The following is a 23,578-nucleotide window of genomic DNA, read 5'->3' on the forward strand; positions in this document are numbered from 1 at the left end:
CAAACAACAAACTAAAACATCGAAAATAAACAATTTCAGTTATCACTATTTTACCAATTATCGATAAAACATTATCTATACAGTGTAGCCAAATAGAAAATATTTTTTTTCAAGTTGTAAATTTAAGAAATATAGTAGATATTGTTAAATAAAGTTCATGACATATTACGTATGTTATAGTACGTAACCGCTACTGATAATTTTTGCTAATTATTGTTGATAAACACGATTTTGTGATAAATAATAAACATAATGTTTATATTGTTTATAATACTATATTATTGAGATAGTGAAATAGTTTTGACATCCAAAAATTGAACTAAAAATATTTTGCACGGATCCAAACACATTGTTGCCTGTGGACAACGCTATGCATTGTAGGGTTAGTTAATAGTTTTAGAAAATTCATAATTTATATTACATATAAGAAAAATATATACATGTTTTATTTCTGAGATTCTTTTTATTTAATAAAATATTTTTCACAATATCTGTAGCAAAAACTGCTTACTAATCATATTAAAAATATTTTCAGTTTCATAATATTATTTGCTATGTAGATCAGTAGTTTTAAACTGATGTTCCCGAGAACATATATATTCCACTAACTTAGATAGTGTACCAATAACTTCTGAAAATCAGTGAAAAAAATATAACTTTTTTTAAAGAATAATTTTTAGTTTCATTCTTTTTACTAGTTCAATACAATTATATTATTTTCTATTGACTAGCATGTAAACTGTTTTATACCTGTTTAATTTTAATTAAATTATATGCAATTTAAATTAAACACAAGTACTATTTCACTTAACAGCTTGGTATGTTCTACAAAAATCTTATATAATAATTATGTTTGTTGATTCTGAAAAAGCTAAGAATCACCGATATAGAGTATATTTTATGTTCTTTTATGCTAGCTTAGTCCTAATAGAACTTTTATCATTACCATTCTTTACTTTTTTAGATGACAACATACATTTATAGTTTTATATTTTGAAGTAGAATAACATTCTGAATATTTCAATCAGTAAAAATAAAATTACAAGTTATATGTAATTGCAATTGAGATCAGCAAGCATTGGAACATTTTGGTGGTACTTCTGACCACTCTACTCCACTTATTTTAACATTAAATACTTACAATTCATAAACTTAAAACCCAAATTTCAATTTTTATATAAATCTAGAAAATATTCTGTTTTGAAATAAAGTATTAAAAATGCATGTTCTCATAAAAGAATAATAAAATTTATTTATTTTTTGGATTTAAAACTATGTAATAATATATTTTATTTTTAATGAATATCTTATGTTAAATGGATAACTTGATATATATATATATATATATATCATATATGTATTTTTTTTTATAGTGTAATAAATTATATTATTATATATAAATGTATTATTTTCAAATAAAAAACACTATTTTATTTACATGAAAATAAAATAATTTTCACCATCCAGTAAATTAGTTAAGTAACAATAAATACATAAAGTTATGTATCATTTGAATATTTTATAACATTACAACAATTATGTATAATAGCTGGTTTAAATAAAATTGATTAATTATTTAAAGTATTATTTAAGTTCAATATTATAATCTCAATTTATAACTATTAATGTTTTTAAAAATTAACATGTTTGCAAATTTCCATATGATATTTTAATAAAATCATCAGAAGTTTAAGTTACAATTTAATAATTAATAAACATCAGATTTACACAGCAGTGTTTAAGAATTGAACTATAAAGATATAAATTTTAAATAATAATACTTAGTGAATTAATATTAATATAAGCATAATACATTCAAAATTTAATATTAAACTAATAACACATGATATATTGTTTTTAGTATTAAATATTGTTGTTCACTGGTATCAAATGTACAGCAGACTTCCCTAATTTTCGACCATCTGAAAAACAGATTAACATTATTTATATTATATTAATAAAATAGTGAATGTTGAAACATACAACTCTTTGAAATAATTGAATAACATCTTTGAGTGATTGATTTTGGTGACTGTTTTTTTGAAAGACCTAGTAAAATACCTCTGAATTCATAGTCAAGTTATGTTTATTAAAATTAATGAGTAACAAGTAACATGCATATTACACTAGTCAATTTTTAGTTTAGTTTGCAAAACATGCAAACAATTTAAAAAACATTGAAATATATAATTTATATTAGCGTAAGTATATAATTGTAAGCATGTATCAATATTGTATTTCACTATTAACCTTCTACTTATAATATTGAGTAATAAGACATAACTTTTAACTGTTATGCAGATGTAGGTTATGACTTATTAATATTATATGATATCAATTAACGTCCGTGATTTCTTTCTCACTTTTACAAACTGAAGACTGTCATTTATACAAAATTAAACTGTAAAAATTAATTTAAAACAATATTATGTCATACCTATGCAATTGTTATAAATAAATATTATGTTAATGTTTATTCATCTGAACTTGTTTGAAGTATGAATAAAATTTAAATTCAATTAATTCATTTAATGTAATAAATTAGAAAATACATTATCTCCATACATAGATTAGTAAAAAAAAAATTACTTAAGGAGTGTTGATAGTCTTTTTAATGCCACAAATCCTGAATAATTGATAAAAAAAAAGCTTAATGCAACTATTTTAAATATGCCATTAGCATACAAAACTCTACACAATACGAATTATTAAAATTTACAAGTATACCGCCAAACAAACAATAGAAATAGAATAACAATTATTCTTACAAAAGCAACTCAAAACCGTAGCCAACAAACCGTTGACGAAACTCGGACGCGTTATATGAAAATCACGGACACAATTGTACACAGCTTTCCATTTGTAAGTTATATTTATATTGTAGTTATATTAAAGTATTAACTACAAAATAAAATTGAATTATTTGTCCAAAGTAAATATATAAATCCTAAGTCTATTAAACCTAAATGTAACAATTAGTGTTTTTATAAAAGTAAAATATTTAAAAAATAGTATTTATATATTTACTATGTATTTTTTTTTTTTTAATATAGTAGTAGATGGTCAATTTATGTTTTAATTATTGTAAGTCAATATTTTATTTTTATTCTAGCAAATTAGTTTTTAATTATCCATAGAGGTGTCAAATTCTTATATTTACATAAATTAATTAAAACTTCTATCAAAGGATACAAATTCATCACATCATGAGGATTGCGTATATCTAGTTTATTAGCTGCTCCACTTGTAATTATTAAGTTCTAAAACAGATGTAAAAATTAAATTACATGAATTTAAATAAAAATATTTATTTTACTTTACTTTTGATTTCCCTTTAATATAAAGTAGATGAGCTAAAGTAAAAGTATCTTGACGTGTATTAGAAGTAAATAACATTGGACCATAAGATATTTCAAAATAAATGTTCTTTTCAACTGCAATTGTATAGTCCTTAGGAGTAATAGATGTTTTTAAATTGCAAGTTATTATGTCAATTGATGGAGAAGTCACTATGTCCTAAATAATTTAAACAAATTATAATTAAAAATATAATATAATAATAAAATTATAAGCAAATATGATAAGTACAAGTGCAACATTGAAATAAATGTTTATAGTTTTTCCTAACACAATCGACTTTGAAATCGTTTGCGATCAACTGTTTGGCTGCCTCAGATATACAATATATAATTTGAAAAACTTATCATTCTGTCGGCTGTCAGGTTACAAACAGTAACTTTGAAGGATAAATTAAATATTATTATATACAATTTCATCTATTTATTTAAAAATCAAATAAAGGATGTTTTATTAAAAATACTGAAGTAAATCTCATTATTACTTTATTAGAAACAATAAATTGTTTAGAACAAAAAATTACGTGTATAGAATATAAAATCTGACACAATATGTTCACCTTGGTTATACTGGCAAGCTTCATTTCTGGTCTTACAATTATCCATCTTACGCTGACACATATATCTCTTTATCTAGTTCACTAATAATATGATAAATTTGTTCTCAAGGTTCTTCAATGGGTTTTGATTTGTTTTTGTAAACATAAGCTTTGATGCAACTTCAAAGAAATCTAATAGAAATATGTTACATGACTTGGAAGGGCAATTCTAGTCATCACTTATTGTATGTAAAAAGTCAGTTCTAAAAATCAAACTTATAGTGCTGCAGCCAAGGTGGAAATATGTTAAATATTATATTTTATACATTAATTGGAGAATGTATACTTCATGTTCATATTATACAATTTTTTTTAATAAAGTAATAACAAGAATAAATTTGGCATTCTTCATGAAACACCCTTTACTTATTAATAAATAATATAAACATCAAATAATTCTTCAGAAACTGGTCTAATAAGCATTTATTAATTGTAATTCATACCGGAAAAACTTTATCATCTAATGGTTCTACTGCAAGAATATTATACAACTTGAAATTTTGAGAATTCAACTAAAAAACAAAAATAGTACAATTAATTTTAAGTATATATATTATTTTATTTTGTTACTTACAATTTTTTGCAGTTGCCCAATATTGGATATTTGTATTGTTAATCGGTTTAGAATGGTCAATTTGGAATTATTATTCTGAAAAAATGTATTCAATTTAGTCTGAATCATAAATTTTAATATTTATTTAATACCCAACTGAGGTATGGGGAGCCTATTGTAACATAAATAATTAAAAGAAGTTTTTGTTTATTAAAATTCAAAAGATTAATTAAATATATTCAAATCATGTTTATAATTTATTCAATGAAGAAAAAATCTATTGAAATACCAAAGTTATGTGGCACATTGGGGCGACTGATATTATATTTAAATTGAAAGTTTAACTTATCCATGTTCTTATCATACTATAATACACAATCAAACTATAAAAATATACTGTACTTAAATAGTATAAAAGTACAGTACTTTCCCGTTATTGCAATTGCTGACAGTATAATTTGTATAATTTCAACTACCTAATTTATACTGTGGACTACTTATTATAAATATAATTATAGTATTACTGTATAAAAATACTGATTTAATAAATAATGCTAATAAATAAAACGATCAACAGCTCAGATTATTTATATATAATTTTTAATTATATGACATGTGGTTACATATTTATACACTTAAAGTTTCAGCAATAACTCATTAATTTCACTCATCTTGTTACAAGCAGCAAATATATGGTAAAAGCGAAACAAGATAATACCAACTTTGTTAATTATATCATGTTGAATTCAGATAATTTAACAAAAATATATAATACATTATAAGAATCTAGTACTAATTTTTCAAAATTTTTTTACCTTAAGAAAAAAACTTATAACAACTCGAATTGTACTTCAATTTTTTATTTTATTTTTAATAATGGTAAAAACAATTTTTAAGGAAAACTGTCTTTTCTTAAAAGCATATTACAAAGTTTGAGATTAAAAACTGAAAAACAGAGTTTAATGAATGAGAGTTGTATAATACTTTTTATTCCTATTAATTAAAAAAAAATTAGATTTGGTTGATTCTACAACACAAAATTATTAATCCCATTAAGTGTATTTTTGAAGACAACATTACGTTAAAACCAGGTATTTTAATAGAAATTTTACATAATTTGTATAGTTTAAATATAATAAATCACCATACTCACACTTATTAACTTGGGTGTAGGTACCCAGTCTTTTTCTTCATCATTTTCTTCATAAGATTCTGCAAATTTTCTTTTTTTTTTGTTTAAACTTCCATTGCTTAATAATGAACAATTCAATGTAGTGTTTACAGCAATCAAAGAATACCCATCTGAGAATAAATATTACATAAATTTAAAAAACAATCATATACTACACTAATAATAACATATTTGTTATTATTAGACTACTAATAAAATATTAAATTATGGTTAGAATATAACAAATTTACACAGACAGAGATTAACATAATGTAATTAAAAATGTTTTAATTTATTGGCATTTGGCGGTATATATTTAAGTAATTATAATGCTAAACTATCATAAAGCTAGATTATAGTGGTAGATATTTATCCAGTAGAATTAAAGATAGAATTTCAATGAAATAAGTAGATAAAAAGAATAAGACAACAAACAAAACCAGATTTGTCATCTTACTTACTTTGTAGAATGAAAAAATAACTAATTGACCATTATTGTTATAATTATGTTAAAGTAATTAAATTGACTATTAATCAACTCATGTACAACATATAAATACTTTTTTTTAAAGGTACTACAAAAATAAATAAATAGTTATCAATATTTAAGTCATGTGAATAATGAACATATCTATACAAATTATGTATTATATTATTATATTTTATATAGACTAAGATAAACTAAGATAAATTATTTGAAAATAAATAAAATGCCATTGATAAAATTACAATCTTTAGATTTCCTCTTCTATATGCATGTATACATTTTTTTTCAATACATTTAACAAACTGGTCCAAATTAATAAGTTAATACTTATAGTTTATCAAACATTTTAATTATTATTATAAAAAATTAAAGAAAAGGATATTGCATTAACATTTCCAAAACAGTTCATACACACTTAATTTGAACAGTTTAACTGCAAAACTAAGAAAGCACACACTTGACCAGTGTATGAAAGAAGCAACTATAAGAACAACTGTAATGCTGACATTATCTTATAGATATACTATTGAAGAAATAAAACAAAAACGTTTCAAAAATTATAATTCATGACGACAAAACTAACAGACGTGTTCACACTTGAGATTGTACCTATACTTCTGCTCTGGTCGAATAAATAAAAACATTGTTATACTCACGTTTAACAAATACATCGATAACATCGCTGTTGACACTCTCGACGCGCAAGTCACAGTATCCACAGGGGGTTTTCATTATTTTTCCCGTGACATTAAACACCGTGGTTGAACGATAAAAAAAAATAATATTACTAACGGAAGTCTATAGTAACGTTTAAACAAAATGACTACATACTAATCGAACACATTTTTCAACGTCGGTTTGCATTCAAAACGTTATCACTTATCACGTTATCATTTATTTGTTTTTATCGTACACGTAAATGTTGATATCGATGTTACATTGTATACGCTCTAAAAAACTATATTACATAGTCTACGCAAACGTCGCAAACGAGTGATGAAAACATTAATCGAGAAACCGTTACCGTAAGATGATGCATACTATTTCCACAACATAATTATTTAAAACGTTTGTAGTTTTTTTATTAAGCTTATGAACGGCGGCATAGTAAAGAAAATTCGTTGGCCAACATAACCGATGTCATTGTTGACCACATCATTATAATGTCTCTTATTATACCATAAATTTTGTACGAGATGCGAGTTTCTTTATCGCTCAGAAGTTTTATGCGAGTGAGAGCCATCGTTTCTCTCTCTTATGTTGGCCATAAAGCGTATGTTTTGTGGTGATAGGAATACCGTATCCATATTATGTTTTATCAGTTGTTTGTAGTTTTATTCTCGTAAAATAAATACGATAGCTTGACGATTAAGCAATAGATAATAATATTATGTATCATTTTACATTTCTATAGATTTTTCCATCAACGCTGAACCGCTGACCGCGCCGCACGAAAACGTCCGGTTAATTGTTCATCTATTATCCACTACAAAAGGTTACTATAATTTTATGACTGCGCATCACAATTTTTATTATCGTCTTACATGATTTATGCACAATAACGTTTCCGCTTTGTGGTCATTGATGGTCGAACGCGTTCAAAAGATCCTGTAATATAGTAATATTTTGTTGACAATAGTCCACAACAATCGACTAAAAGTACAATGGTAAGAAAGCTGTTAATTTTTGTCATGGTGTGTGCTCTGAAGTTAAGTTGAACTAATTAAAATATATTTTAGTTTTCCCTGAGTTTGTTCAATGACATACTTCGACCGTTCAACACAACATACAGATGCTGGTCAGTATCAATGTTACCTGGCAGTGAACGAGAAGATGTTGAACGTGGTGGAAAAAGTAAGACACTTCATGTCATTTTTGTATATTTCGTTAGGTACCTACCTACTTATCGGTTATCGCAAAAATTCAAATTATAAACTTTTAATTAACTTAAAGAAGAAAATGTTCAGCCATGCAACTATTTATTCTGATTATTGGCATGGTTGTAAGATAGGTGAACTACAGAATGCTGGTTTTAAACTAATCGTTAACCATACTTTCAATTTTGTTGATTCTCAAATTGATGCTCGTACACAAAATGATAAAAGGTTGTGGGGATTCTTTGAATGACATAACGAAAAATATAGAAGTACATCTCGTTGACATCTAGACAGTTATTTATTTGAAATCATGTGACGTTAAAGCACAATAATTCATTTATAGACATTTTAAATTGCTTAACTGAACATTTTCTTTCTCATGTTAATTATTAATATTGAATTTTGAATTTTACTCCTAGTTTTTACAATAGTTTTAATAATTTTTAATTCATTTTTTAAAATTATACCATGTTTATAAAGGTATTTATGACAACCAATAAGTACTTTTTATTATATTATTTTTTTAATACAATGGTTTCAGTTATAATGCCCCCGTCTGCTCTGGATATATTGACTCGGTTGAATATCAACTACCCGATGTTGTTCAAGTTAACTAATAAAAGAAGCAACAGACAGACTCATTGTGGTGTATTGGAGTTCATTGCAGATGAAGAAAAAATTTATATTCCTTATTGGGTATTAATTATATATCTCACATAATATTAGATAAATATCTAGTTGAAATTCCTTACTGTTGTTTTTTGATAAATTCATATTAAAACTTCACACAATGATAAAATCATAAATCCATAACTATTTCAGTGAGAAAATTAAATTATTTTCATTAGTTTTAATTTTTTAAAACTAAATAATGACTTATCATCTATATTACATTTGATTAATTCATAATTAATCTGTTATTTTATGTTTAATTAAATTAATTGTTAACTATAACCTTATTATATTCAAAATATTAATTGAGTAGTAAAAAATGAAATATTTTTTTCAAAATTCTATTTGAGCATAGAATTAATTTCAAATTGAGATTATCAGTGTTTATGTTGTCTGTAAAACAAGTTTCTTATACAAGTCTCAAATTTAAAAAAATATAATAATATTCAATATGGAAACTTAACTAAATTTACTATTTTTTTAATTATTTTAACTTTTGTGTGTAATTTATTTAGATGATGAAAAACTTACTGCTAGATGAAGGAGATATGGTGCAAGTTGAAAGTGTTTCATTAGAAGTAGCCACGTTCTCAAAATTCCAACCTCAAAACTCTGAATTTCTGGATATTACTAATCCAAAGGCTGTCTTAGAAAATTGTTTGCGAAATTTTGCTTGTCTAACTACTGGCGATGTAATAGCCATAAAATACAACCAAAAAATTTATGAAATGTGTGTGTTAGAAACCAAACCAGGAAACGCAGTTAGTATCATTGAATGTGATATGAATGTTGAGTTTGCTGCACCAGTTGGTTATCAAGAACCTAAACATGAAAAAAAACCTACTGCTGAAGAGATGATGGTTGATCCTGCTGATTTAATGCCAGAACCAACAGGTTTCATAGCGTTTAAAGGTTCAGGCAATCGATTAGATGGTAAAAAAAAGAAAGAAAATCCTGATGATCAATTGAATCAAGCTAAAGCAGCATACCAAAGAGGTATTCCAGATTATAATTATTCCATCGGAACTGTGCAGTTTTTAAGAAATATTCGCCATGTGACTAATGACAATGAGGTAATTAATAAATTTAAATTTATTTATACTAATGCCCTATAATCTATTTTACATGAGCATTTCACTACACATTTACAACATAAATACATAATTGACATGTTTCTGACATTACTACCATCAACTACAATTGATCCAAAGGCAAATATGTTGATCATAAATCAATCAATTGATTAAACAAATAAAAATATTTTTTGTGGATAGTTTTTATCAACAAAAAAAACTATAAGATTTTCTTATTATTTAATAATTAAATTTTATAATACAAGTTATATTAATGACTTAATATTTTATATTTCAGAATGAAAATCAAGAAGGATTCAAACCATTTGCAGGTTCTGGATCAGTACTAAAAACCAAAAAGAAAAAAAAATAAAATAATTGTTTTTTTAAGCATATACATTTTTTTAAATAATTCTCTATTTAATATTGTAAAATAGTCTTAACATAATGATTATTTTATAGTTAAAAATAAGTATTTTTTAAATTTATTAAATATTCAATGATGGCAAATGCTTATGATAAATTTAATTCTCATATTAATTTCTATGATATTTACAATAATTATTATTATTATATTTTATTCATTTATATTGTCAACAAATTGCTATATAATAGGCGAAGAATAACTAAAGATAGATATTTTGTTAAAAAAATCATGCTTAATACTAAATCAATGCACAAAACAATTATTTTTAATATTTAGTTAATCCACCAAAATTGTAGAAAAACAACAATATAAATAATCAACAAACCATAATAAAGGTCACATTCTATAATATGATCTCTAAAATCCAAAAATAGAAACAACTCATCAAATAACATTTGAAAAAAATTAAAACATTAAAAACTTAAATAAATACTATTTATAAGTTTTCATTTAGTAAAATAATATTGGATCATAGCTGTACCTTAATTATAGTCATGCAGTTTGTGGATACTACATCACTAGAACCTGGAACTTAATGAATTTTTATTATTTATACGAGGCTTATCTTTACAGAAATATGACTTATGTTGTGTAAAATTCTATGAAACCATTTTTATTTTGAATTTTTTGCATTGTCCCGTAATTTTTGATTTAACAGTAATTTTGAACTGATTTTGATTCCTTTTTTTTTTTGCATTTTTTAGACTTTTCTTTAATATTATTTTAACAAAACTGAATATTTAAAAAAACTAATATATTGTACAACCAATTTCTTTTTTGTAATTATTTTAAATTACTGACATTATTTCTTATCTTAATTTTAAATTTAATTCAAACACTATTTTTAGTCTGCAAAAAAAACTTATTTAATGTTTAAAAATATTAGCTTTGTTTAAATTTAGATGAATAAAACAATGAATGAATGACTAAAAAATATTAATTTAAAAACATTGATTTTTTGGTATGTTCAAAGTAATTTTTTAAATCATTTTTTTTTAATTTATTAGTCATTTTAATACTTTTTGTGTTCATTTTTTTAAAGATGTTTAGGTCATCAAGTTCTAAATCCTATGTATCACATTTAAAATAAATTAAATAATAAATAACTATGAGAATAATTATAATTGAACTAAAATACTTATGACTATAATATAGTTGATTTTATATGATTTTTCTGTTATCATGTTATAGTAAATTCTTATTATATTTTACTATTAATATCATAAACTAAATTTGCATAATTTATTATTAAAATATACATGACAATGCTTTAATATCAAATACTATCTTATATCAATAATAATTCATTACATGATGATTAGATTTAAGAAAACTAAAATCTATCATTAAACATGTATATTATAAATTAAACTATTTACTATAAAATAATTATTGTAGATAAATGTAATGAAAATTTATCACCAGGCCATCATCTATAATAATTTACCTAAAAACCTATGTAGTACAACAATGTTTTGTTATGACTCAAGATAAAATTATTGTCCATGTAAATTCAATATTTTTGTTTGATTTATTAGCTTAGTAGTAGTTTATTTTTTTAAATGATATTTTCATGTATAAATATTTAATTGAAAAAATTAGATATTAATAAAATTATAAGCATTAGATTAATGTTATTAATTTTAGATGGAAGATTTAAAAAAAAAAAACAGGTAAAAGAATGTGTAAAATACTTTATCATAATCATAAATAACGATCTCGTATGTTGCAAGTGTTATTTACAGAATTTGTCAGTTTTAAATTCATAGAGTAAGGTAATTGGATAACATAATTTTATTTGAATAAAAATGTGTTTAAAACATTTTTAATTATAATTATTTAGATAAAAGATTAGAGATATTATTATTGGTAATTATAAAAATATTAACAATAGTTAGCTAAGTTTTTAAAATCGCCAACCTTTAAATTTAAATTATACAAGAATATGCAATAAGTAGTACAAAAAGTAAATGAGTGATAATGGATATAAAATGATACAGTGAAAAAAAAAGACTATTGAATAAGAGTTTTATATTACAAACTTTAGGACATGGGTGGTATCTTAGAAAAAAATAAAAATATACATACAACTGTGATGTACGTTGTGAAGACATTTAGGCTATTTGCGTTTCAGGCATCTGACTGAGTTGTTCGGAAGTGCATTAGAATAAAGTTGAGCAACGAACAATGCATTAATAAAACAAATAAGAATATCAAAAAAAGTATATTAAAAATTATAATCATACAATAGGTAATTACTACAAAATTAAATAGAAGTAAATATTAAAAAAAGAAAAAAATTAAAATGAATTATCATTATAAATATTAATATACTTCTTTCAATATTTAAAAAAAATTTTCAAAAACCCTTTTTTTCAAACATATCGGATAATAGGATTATCCTTGCGGGTACTACAAATTAGATAAGAATCAAATAAGTTAATTACAAAGAAACATAATTTATTGTCCACAAATAAAATATTTAATTTAATAAACAATAAAATAATATTTAATATATACTTAAAGATAGAATAACTAAGTAATCAAAGATGAAATATTACTACTATGGATTGTAAAAATTGACTATTTAATACAATAATAACATATTCAATATTCATTTATTGTAAGATACATTCAAAAATACAAATAACCATATTATATAACTAAGGATTTGATATTTTTAACTATTAACACAACAATTAAAATAAATTATATATAATACATTACGTATGAATTATGTTTGCTAATTATTTAAAAAAATATACAACTGGAAATTACTTAAATTGTTTGCATTTGAATGATTGTAATTGATGATATTTGAATAACAATTAATGTACACTCTTATTAAAATAATTATTTGGATAAAATACCACCCAATCATGTATTTCCAATAAGTTTGCTCTTTGAGAATGTAAAGTGTTTATTCCAACAGTGTGTTATAGTTAAAATATTATAAAAACCCATAGTAAATTTTAAATATGTTATGATTTTAATTTCTAAAAAACAAAAAAAAATAGATTAGAATAAATGTCTTAAGCCTTAACTCAATAAAATGTATGTCCTGCTTTATGCTTAAATCATTACTAGAATAATAAGTTGTGTTTATAAAGCAATTGTAATCAATGGGATATTAAGTCTAATTAGCAAAGGCCATACATATAGAATGACTTTAAACACTTCAATTGAGTAGGTATTATTTTTATTAAACAATCTATAATATTCTCGTTTTTACATTGCATATTTGGTAAAATTTTAAGTCAATATAATTTAAAAATCATAAAATTAGGAATGAAACTTTTATTCATACAAAAGTATGCTCATTTTAAAATATGCAAAACTTTAAATAAATATGTGGACTTCTTCAAGTCAAGAGAAATTTTGAAGTTATGATTTCACACATAAACAAAAAAATATTTATGTATCAATCATCATTTTTTTAAATCAGTGTTAATTAACTATCAGATTTAATAAAACCTCAAAAAATTTCTAAAAAAAATGAACCTAGTGAGAATCCAGATTTCAATGTTCTTGTTTTTAAGATAAAATAATAAATAGAATAATATAATGATTTACAAAACTTTTAAGTTACAAATAAATTTCTATAGGGTTATCTGTTTTATCCATAAACCTTACTTATTTGAACTACCTAATTGTTTAGAATATCTATTTTATATTTAATTTTATGTATACCAGTATACCTATAGCATACTAGAGAATTTTATAAATCTTAGTTATCATTAGGAATGTAAATGTAACACCTATTGTTGATTAATATTTAAACGGTTAAAAGGGTAAAGTATTTACAGAAAGTTATTTTTACAAAAAAAATCATTTGACAAAAATGAATTGAACCTACGCACAACAATGTGATATGTAAATCCCAGTTAGGAGTGAGTTATATTTAAAATATTGTAAAATCACCAATCACCTAACTAAATAAAATATATGTCCTGTTTAAATCATAATATATAATATTGTATAATCAACAATGCTGTTTTTAAATAACATTTATTTTGTAAAATTAGTAAATTTGAGGACTTAATCAAATCTAAAGAAATTTTTATTTTATTACTTATTATTCATTACCTAATGAAATTTTATTTATTAGATTAACAAAACCAATTTTTTTTAAATCAAACAAAATAATTTATGTTATAGATTCAAAATTAATTTAAATAAATAAACATGATCACCTTTAATACTTTTAAACATTATGAGCTATACTTATTATTTGTCAAAAGGTACAGATATTATCTTTTTTTTTTAAGTACCTAGGTAGTTCACTAAATGATCATTACATTATATTTTTTTAAATGGATTTTTGTATTTATACGCATTTTTCTATTTTCTAAATAATCATAATGATTTTTATTAATATTGAGGCTTATACTTCTCATTATTTAAATATTTTGTACTACAATGGAAATAATAAATTATACCCTTCAAGAGATTAGTAAGAGGACCTATAAGAGATAAATGCTTCTTTTAATAAGGACGTCGATAGTTTTTAAAAAACAATGTGGTGTTTCTGTATAGAGACAAACTGTACACCAATTTTGATGGAAACCAAGAAAAATTGCATGTATAGATAATTGTATTTTTAATATATTATTCAAAATGTTCAAGAACTATTTAATAATCTTTAAATAAACTATGAACTTCTATTTAATTTTTTTTATGCATTACACAAAACTATCAAACAAGTAAAAATATTAGGCGCATATTTTCGAGAATTTATTGAATTCATTAAAATTGTTGAACATAAGATTAGGGAAGAAAGTATAAGCATAGCATTTGCTAAAATAAGCTTTTACAAGAATGTTGTTAAAAGATCTAAAATATACTAAAATTATAAAATTTGTGAAATTTCAATGAAGAAATAAGTATAATAATGAAGGTATTGAAGTTTTGTCATCTGAAGACATTAAATATGCGCTTGTAGTGACTTGCAACGCAAAAAAAAAGATTTTTCCATGTATAAATTTATGATATAAACAATTATAGAAATTTCTATTTCAAAAATCTTAAATCATATTTTGTAATTTCGTGGAGATATTCAATAATGTAATATTAATTAAAAATTAATTTTACACTTTCTGATGTTGGTTACATTCTTATATAAATATAATTATTAAGAGAATGCCACACACCATATTATGTTTTACCAAGATCTTATATAGGTATGTATAATATAAAAGAATTGTGTTTAGTAAAACCACTAGAACCCATAGGGTCATAGTGTTGTTAGTTTTTTTTATTTCTAATTTATTTATTATCAAAGTTAACAATTAGAATATTAGTGATACATTTTTTTGATATTTTAATTTGCAATCTAGATTAAAACATTTTTAATTTATAATAGGTATTTTGCATTTAGTTACTTTCTTAAATAATTAAAATAAAATATTAAAAGTGTTTTTACAGTATGGATTTCAAGCATATTATCTAAGGTTTTTCATGTATTTTAAATAAATAAATATTTTTTTATAAAAAGAAGAATTCGGAGATCTATTAAAAAACATGACTTCTGAAATAGTTTAGTTAAAATTTTAAGTTATAAATAAATCTGTTGCTTTTGAAACAAATTTAAGTTATTTACAATATAGATTTTACTTTTGGGAATAGACAAGGTTAACAATTGCTATAACTGTCAAGTTTGAGAGACTCATATATATCAGTAAAAAACTACCTTGTCAGTAGCCATTATATTAAAAGATTCACTCATTATTCTTTACAAAAAACAACTTTTAGTCGTGCGATAAAGTTATAAGTTAATTATAACATTTACCTAAGATTTGTTATTAGAAAGTTAACTTTCAATATTCAGCTTTAACAAATTACTGATGTTAGATATAAACATACAAACAATTTGATTTGTTTAGACTTTAGTTGAAGTATATGATTTATATTTTAAATTAAGAAGACTATAATACATGAAGGTTATTATAATAAAATTAATAAAATTTATAATTTTAACAACTTTTTCAATATTGGATATGTCATATTATGTTGACAGTAATCTTTTGAGTACAGATAATGATAAATAAAATTGTTAAGTGCTTATAACTAATCAATAATAAATAATTTTTTTATTACTTATTATCATTATCACATTTTAAAATATTTGAATTAACTTTAATGTAATATTTGATGATCCTAAATCAAATCATAGTTCAATAACTTTAAAAATATTAACTATTCTATAATAAATAATAAGTTAGAAAATATTAATTGGTCAGATTTATATTTTAATTAACGATATAAAACATGTAGTTAAAATAATTTGCATACATTTACTTAATATAATAAATAGTATAACAAAGAAAGTGTTTAATAACCAAATTAAATTTCCAACTTAATTTTCAAGTGAATGTTAGCATTCAATGCTAGCGTTTGTTAATCATTGAAGAAAAAATTACATATAGGATTTAAGATTAAGATAAAGAACAAATTTTATGTTGAATTTTCATCATTAAGAGGATGTTAGCATTATCAGCACACTGTTTGTTTTCTCTCTGGCCCACGTGTAATATAAACAAAACGCATTTACCTAGAATATTTTTTTTTTTTGTTATTAAATTTTTTTTGTCATAAAAAAAATTATAGATAATAATATTTCTGAGGGTATGAAATAAAAATTTGTCTAAATATTATCTCGAAATAATTTTAAACATCATTTAAATTAATAATTTTTTTTTTTTATTATTTTGAAAATTGAATACTAAGTTGAATAATAATAAAATATGAAACCGATTTTATGTTAAACTCTCCAAAATATTATACTCTATAATTTTTGTAATAGGTATGTGTTTTTATTCCAAGATCACTCAAAAACATCAAAAAAATGATTCTACGTAAATGCGGTTTGCTTATGTTACGCGTGGGCGTGGCACAGAAAGAAAAAACTAACAATGCGCCGACATCCTTTTAAGAAGTTGTGTTTGGAATTATCCAAAATATGTTATTCCTTATAATTTGTCGTTTAAACCAAAACTAGGTCCAGACCAAAGTCTTCAAATTATTTTTCGTAATTGAATATTGATGATAATATACCTTAGCCCGTCTAATTCATTATTTATTATTAAATTAACTACAGGATAACATTTAATGATTACACAATCATTAAACCTTCCAAGGCTTTTAAAAAATTTACAGGCTATTCTTTATGTAGTCCAACCGTAATGTAAAATATCATTAGTTAATAATAAATAATCAGTAACATATTATTGTTATCCCAGACTATTATTACTATCACAATCCGATAGGAATGCTTTAACTCAATTGCACGACAAATATACAATATTTAGTATTTGTTATTATTGAATTAATATTCAATTTATTACTCAAAGCTAGATCGTAGTACATTACTAGCATCGCTAAAAACACTAGTAGCCTTGAGACTTTTGAATATAATTAATTTTATAATTATATTTTTTAAATTTTCAAATATAATTCAAACTCGTGATTGGAACCCATAGATTAATTTACTCATTATTCCATGATTTAAATAGCGTTCTGTATTATCAATTATCTTTTATAGTACTTGATGATGATAATTGATAGTACGTTATTTCATGTATGACGTGTGTTGATGACGTTGATGTGTTAGTGTTGAATGTTCATTTGTTCATCATTTGGTATTTAGTGTACACTATTTTTTCATTCGTTTACTTTCGGCATTTGTTGTCATACTCTCGTTAAAAGTTTAAACGACTTACTAAACGCGATGGCTGGCAGATCGGAAGGACGTTATTCAAATGGTAGGTTTCACAGCATCTATTCATGTGAATATATTGTACTAGTAGACATTTATATTTTGGGACTTGGTTGGACTGAAGTGCTCTAAAAACTACGACCTAATAAGACTTTGGCCAATTTAATTTACGTTATTTACCACCAGCGTACATACTATTTTCATAAAAACACAATATTTAAATAAACCATTCGACATTCTTTAGATAGGTACTTACACATTCTACCGTATTTATCAATTTTGAAATCTTCAAGTTCCAGAAATTTCTAAATGAATTTTATAAACATGTGATAGGATTTTCTTTGTTTCTATTAAAAAATAATTATTGGTAGAGACTATATTTCAAATATCACAATTTTTTGTATTTTGCATATTATTTCAATTTTTTTTTATTGCGTTCATGTTTCTTATCGATTAGAAGTATTAGAATGGAAACATCAGCATGGATTTTTACTCGACCGACATTAATTTATCTGAATTTATTAAACTTAACAGGTCTTTATAGTTACTGTGTGATTTATAATTTATGTAGCTGTGACTTTGTCACATAATAATACTCTCTTGATATTTTTTTTATTATCTTATATTGGTAAAAATATATTAATTTTGTGTAAATTTAATTTCAATTGTATAAACAATATATTGGATATAATTTTAACCCAGCAATGGCCATTTGATGATTTTCTAATTTCTTAAAAATAGATTGTTTTAGGAGGTACCCATTATTTTAGAAATATAATCCCTTATAAATAGAAAATATTTCAAGTTTATCTCATTTTATTAAATATTTATTATATTAAAATGATTGATAATAGTAAATAATACATAAAACTATAATTAGTAAATCGATGTGTAGCATAATTATCAATATGTAGTAGGTAGGTACTCTTTGAAAATAAATTTTGTACAAAACTAATGATATTAAGTACTAAATTGGTGTATAATTTCTATGGTAGAATTTTAAAAATATAAAATAGAACTACCTAATTATTAATATTTTATATTTCAAACCATTAATTTATTAAATTTATTATGCAGAAACATTGAAATTGTTTCTTTGAAAAAAATACTGTGCACGTCTGGTTGGAGAAATTTTTACTACAATTAATGTAAAAATAGCTGTTATAATTTAAGCAATTTATCTAAGAAATTTAACTTGTCAATGGACAAATCAAAAATGTTCTAATTCATAAAAAATATGAACTAATAAGTAAATGTTCAAATTAATTTGTATGCAGTTTCATAAAAAACATATTAGTCTGATCATGTTCTTACTCATCATTATATTTCTAAATTTTAGACAATGAAGGGAATAATGATAATGATGAAGAGATGACATGCGAAGCAAACAATAGCGAAGGTCAATTTCATACAAATTGGGATTGTACAATTGATGACTTGGTTGATGATCAATTGCTTAGTGAATTTTCTAATCAAAATGGACCATCAAGAAATAATCTTGGTCAACAGTAAATATTTTTATATTTGTTAGTTGTTACAATCCCTAAAACCAAATAATATACCCATGAATGTGGAATTCAATAGGTCATATTCCAAAAGAAGTCATAGCCCTGATAATGATGATGGTTTAAAAGGTTTTTCTTCATGGTCTTTAAAAAAAGAAAGTTGTACTGGATGGTACTCAGTAGAAGTAAGTTTCAATTTTTAATTTATGAATTATACATGTTTAAATTATTATTATTTTTATTTTTAAGGTACCAAATATTAAGAATAGTGGCAAAATCCTAAAATTGATACAAACTTATATCGCACCTGTTGAATTTTATCCATATAATGTATGCTATTTATATGCTAATTATATACTTACAGAATACATTAAAATGATTAATAATTATTTTACAGAAAAAACATTTTAATAATTCATTAGGATTTTTGGTTGATGATTATGGGGTTGCTAAGGTATTGGACAACGCTAACTTTAAGATAACACAAAAAAATAGTCGAAAAGTAAGTTAAAATGATTCAGTTATAGAGTTTTAAATATGGATTTTAACAAAAATATTTGTTTTTTAGTTAGTAATAAACGTGTCATTATATTTACCTCCACGTAGTCTTACATCATTATCAACAGTATCCAGTGAATTAAAGGAGAAAATTATAGAAGCTATAGCAACCCGTTACAATTCTAGTACCAAGAGTTTAGATTTGTCGCATTTTCATGCTTGTCCATGTACATTATAAGATTAATTTGTATTAATTTAATTACAGATTTAAAAGAAATAAATATTAATATATATTTTTTTTATTATAGTATTTACCAATAATCAACTATTTGCACCATTAAATCGACCAACAATTTTTTTGGCGGTTATCAACAGAGCTGCTCAATATACCAAACATGATTTGTATGGTTTAAGTCTTGAAAATAATAACATTTATTTAGGTGAAGGATTTATATGGATACGTAGATTTTTTCCTGAATTAAAAGTGTTAGATTTGGCTGAAAACAAAGTAATATGCTCTATATTTTTCATTTTTATTGAATAAATATGCTAAATAATTTTTATTACAGTTTTCTAATTTAAAAGAATTAAAATGTCTCTCTGGTTATACTATTGAAATACTGAACTTGTCAAGAAATCCTGTGTCCAGTGCCATGGACAAAGAGTGTTACAAGCGGTATATATATATTTATTTTTAATGCTTCAGTTTTAACCCCACTTATTATATATTTATACTATATCTGTTTTAGGGATTTACAACAAATTTTTCCTACGCTAACTAAGTTGGTAAGTATCTTCTGTATTATGCTATTTCATATGTATACTAAATGTTAGCAAGGAACCACAAAACTGATGTTTTTATAATACTAGTTTGACAATATTATTATTAATTTTGGTATATTGTAAGGTAAGGCGTCTAAAGTAAATACATCTTACCTGATTTGAATTTAAAATTTATAAGAGTTTGATATAGCTATGATAAAAATAAGTTTTTGTTTATTACGAAAAATGGAAAATATTACTCATTACATTATTTTAAATTAAAAAAAAAAAAAAAATACATTGACAATAATCATTTAATGGTTATGTTAAACATAAATCTTATATATATATATTCAACATATTTATGATAACATGTATTTTATATATTTGCAATAATAGTTGTATTGGAAAATAGGGAAATTTCTGATGTTTTACTTATGCATCTAATTAAACAGAATCTTTTGAACACTTATCGATTGACATTTTAGCCTGTTTGTTGAATGAAAATGTTGGCTAAAAGAATAATGATATACTCGTATATTATAAATGAATAGCATTTAGAACATATAATTCAAAGTAACTTATGCTTTTCATTTGAGTTAAAAGACATATTTAGTTTTTTTGATTTATTACCCAAACGGCAAGAGTGAGCGTAGTACTTGATAACAAGAAAAAAAAATTGATGATCAATCTTTTTTAACAATTTTAAATTCTCTTTAAATTTATTAAGCTGAGCAGATGTTTATGATGTATGGCAATGTTATTAAATTGTTTTTAGGATAACTCAGAATTACCGTCTCAGTACAGTGCAATAAGATCCAAGTTCAAAATGCCAATTAGCTTGGGTAATTGTTACCCAATACCACAAAGACATAATTCTAAACTCCCAAATCCTGTGATGACTTTAGTTGAATCTTTTCTCACTCAATATTATGAACACTATGATAATCAAGTGTCCAGACGAATGATTTCAGAAGCTTACCATGAAAATGCCATTTTTACATTATCCAGTTGTCTTCTACATGAAGAGTAGGTGTATTATATAAGAGTATTAAGAATATCTATGAAACAAAATTTTTTTTAATAATTTAGTTATTTAAATTGCATTTTATTTCAGTCTTCGCGGAAATTTATCACGGTACTTACATGAGAGTAGAAATTTTTTAAAATCTGATAGAAGCAAACAAGAAAGAGGTTTTTTACACAAAGGCAAAAAAAACATATTAAACTTTCTTAACAAGTTACCTAAATCTAAGCATGATCTTAGCTCATTCATAGTTGATGTTCCATTTGCAACTGTGAGTATATTGCTATTTAAATGATTTTTTATAATAATATAACTAAAATAGTATTGTAATATTTTAATGTTAAAATTGTTTGTTTTTTTTTTTTAGGCTACAATGATTCAGATTGTACTCAATGGTGTGTTTGCTGAAGACTTTAAAATATACGATTTCAACCCCCTATATCGATCATTCTGCAGAACATTCTGTATAGTGCCTTTTGGAAATGGTTGGAGTATAATTAGCGATATGTTCTTCATAACAATAGTTACCGATGAGTTATTATTAGTAAGATAATTTTTTTTTATTCAAATTTTAAGTATATGCTATAATATAAATATTTTGAATTTTAGGAAACTTCGAAGCGATTCAATATTTTTATACTAAACCTAGAGTCGTCAGAAAGAAATAATTCTGATTCTAACAGTAACCAAAATGTATCAATATTTTTGAAGGATACTAATAAAATGACTGGCATAAAATCATCATTATTCGGTCTACAATTACCCACACCCAGCTACTTACCACCATCTTTTAAGCAATCTACATTATCATCCTATCAGCCATCACCAATGTTTGCTCCTATAAATTCACAGCAGTCATCATCTCATCAAGGGGGCATGCAGACATTCACTATACCGATCCAAAAAATGGCACCTGTTGCTACAGTAAATTTCCAACCAAACTCACAACAGCAACCAGCTTCTTCATTTAATGTGTTTAACACAATATCATTGTCTACAGCTTTAAATATTGCCTCCTTGCCTCTAAATCAATTGTCTATGGTTAAGAGATTTTCAAATGAGTTTGGAATGAATAATGAGCAGGCTAAAAAGTAAGTCATCACATATATTTAATCTTGTTAATCACAATATTCAAAGTGTTATTTGTTAAACGTAATTTCTTCATCTGGTATTTACAATTTGATGACAATATCAGACTAGCTTTGAAAATTGTTTTTTGAGTTATTAAGCCCTGTAGTTAAGATTTTTGTGTTTTTTATGTTATTTATTAATTTATTTTGTACAGGTTTTTTAGAAGAAAATGGATGGGATTATTCTGAAGCTGCTATATGTTTTTTAGTTTCTAAAGCCAATATTCCATCTAGGGCTTTTAAATATAGTTAAATATAAATTAGTCAATAGTCATATGATTGTTTTGATTTATTTTTCAATATTATTGAAAATATTAATTAAAAAATGTTAACTTGCTATTATAGAACAATGAAAACCATTTATTTTCTTTATAATATTTTATTTAAATGGTTTTTAGGATTCTTGGTTTATGAAAACAACGATGAGGAAAACTGTGTTTAATATGATTAAAAAAAAAAAACTGTCAAAAAAATACAACATATTATTTAAAAAAATAAATTGAAAATTGTTTTTTGGACCATTAATATATTTAGTACCATATAGGCGATGAGAAATACTTTTGTGTGTGGACATATATAGAAGCCTATTATTCATTATTTGGAAACATTGTTTTTCTTATGGACCAAGAACTTTATTAAAAGAAAAAACTAAATAATGATAATCTAAATAATTGTATTTTGTAACTTATACCTCCTATCTTATATTTATCTTATTTAATTATTTTAA

General features: G+C 23.6%; 3 protein-coding genes across 6 annotated transcripts; 2 read left to right on the plus strand and 1 right to left on the minus strand.

Annotated features, from left to right (window-relative positions):
• Window positions 1-1,695: 1,695 nt before the first annotated feature.
• Window positions 1,696-6,920, minus strand: LOC112591955 (ribonuclease P protein subunit p30-like). The gene is made up of 8 exons (XM_025335923.1): window positions 6,823-6,920; window positions 5,662-5,810; window positions 4,530-4,604; window positions 4,399-4,467; window positions 3,322-3,516; window positions 3,193-3,260; window positions 1,984-2,063; window positions 1,696-1,922 (listed from the first exon to the last, which is right to left on the minus strand). The coding sequence occupies exons 1-8, from the start codon at window positions 6,896-6,898 to the stop codon at window positions 1,864-1,866; spliced, it is 771 nt and encodes a 256-aa protein (XP_025191708.1). The 5' UTR covers window positions 6,899-6,920; the 3' UTR covers window positions 1,696-1,863.
• A 189-nt stretch (window positions 6,921-7,109) lies between these two features.
• On the plus strand, window positions 7,110-10,214 carry LOC112591953 (ubiquitin recognition factor in ER-associated degradation protein 1-like). Of its 4 annotated transcripts, none has more exons than XM_025335919.1 (6): window positions 7,110-7,191; window positions 7,581-7,833; window positions 7,906-8,020; window positions 8,585-8,739; window positions 9,231-9,788; window positions 10,087-10,214. In XM_025335919.1, exons 2-6 carry the CDS (start codon window positions 7,831-7,833, stop codon window positions 10,159-10,161), a joined length of 906 nt encoding a protein of 301 aa, XP_025191704.1. In that variant the 5' UTR covers window positions 7,110-7,191; window positions 7,581-7,830; the 3' UTR covers window positions 10,162-10,214. The 4 variants fall into 4 exon arrangements, with proteins under 4 accessions (XP_025191704.1, XP_025191706.1, XP_025191705.1 ...); XM_025335921.1 differs by having other exon boundaries at window positions 7,144-7,234; XM_025335920.1 differs by lacking the exon at window positions 7,110-7,191 and adding an exon at window positions 7,349-7,439.
• Window positions 10,215-17,812: 7,598 nt separating this feature from the next.
• Window positions 17,813-22,816, plus strand: LOC112591948 (nuclear RNA export factor 1-like). Its single transcript, XM_025335912.1, has 13 exons — window positions 17,813-17,975; window positions 19,269-19,437; window positions 19,514-19,619; window positions 19,684-19,764; window positions 19,832-19,936; window positions 20,003-20,159; window positions 20,241-20,440; window positions 20,502-20,608; window positions 20,682-20,718; window positions 21,473-21,723; window positions 21,812-21,992; window positions 22,089-22,265; window positions 22,331-22,816. The coding sequence occupies exons 1-13, from the start codon at window positions 17,942-17,944 to the stop codon at window positions 22,814-22,816; spliced, it is 2,091 nt and encodes a 696-aa protein (XP_025191697.1). The 5' UTR covers window positions 17,813-17,941.
• The last annotated feature ends 762 nt before the right edge of the window (window positions 22,817-23,578 follow it).

Source organism: Melanaphis sacchari, unplaced genomic scaffold (assembly GCF_002803265.2).
Source record: "Melanaphis sacchari strain LSU unplaced genomic scaffold, SCAv2.0 Contig14_pilon_pilon, whole genome shotgun sequence".
Taxonomy (NCBI): domain Eukaryota; kingdom Metazoa; phylum Arthropoda; class Insecta; order Hemiptera; family Aphididae; genus Melanaphis; species Melanaphis sacchari.

Bases quoted from the DNA above. Each gene is read 5' to 3' on its own strand.
- LOC112591953 (XM_025335919.1), top strand. The intron at 8,740-9,230 runs GTATTAATTATA...TAATTTATTTAG, and splicing joins AAATTTATATTCCTTATTGG to ATGATGAAAAACTTACTGCT. The intron at 9,789-10,086 runs GTAATTAATAAA...TTTATATTTCAG, and splicing joins ATGTGACTAATGACAATGAG to AATGAAAATCAAGAAGGATT.
- LOC112591955 (XM_025335923.1), bottom strand. From the start codon at position 6,898: ATGAAAACCCCCTGTGGATACTGTGACTTGCGCGTCGAGAGTGTCAAC. The intron at 4,468-4,529 runs GTAAGTAACAAA...TTTGTTTTTTAG, and splicing joins TTGGGCAACTGCAAAAAATT to TTGAATTCTCAAAATTTCAA. The intron at 2,064-3,192 runs GTATCCTTTGAT...CTATGAATTCAG, and splicing joins CCTCATGATGTGATGAATTT to AGGTATTTTACTAGGTCTTT.
- LOC112591948 (XM_025335912.1), top strand. From the start codon at position 17,942: ATGGCTGGCAGATCGGAAGGACGTTATTCAAATG. The intron at 17,976-19,268 runs GTAGGTTTCACA...TCTAAATTTTAG, and splicing joins GGAAGGACGTTATTCAAATG to ACAATGAAGGGAATAATGAT. The intron at 22,266-22,330 runs GTAAGATAATTT...TTTGAATTTTAG, and splicing joins TTACCGATGAGTTATTATTA to GAAACTTCGAAGCGATTCAA.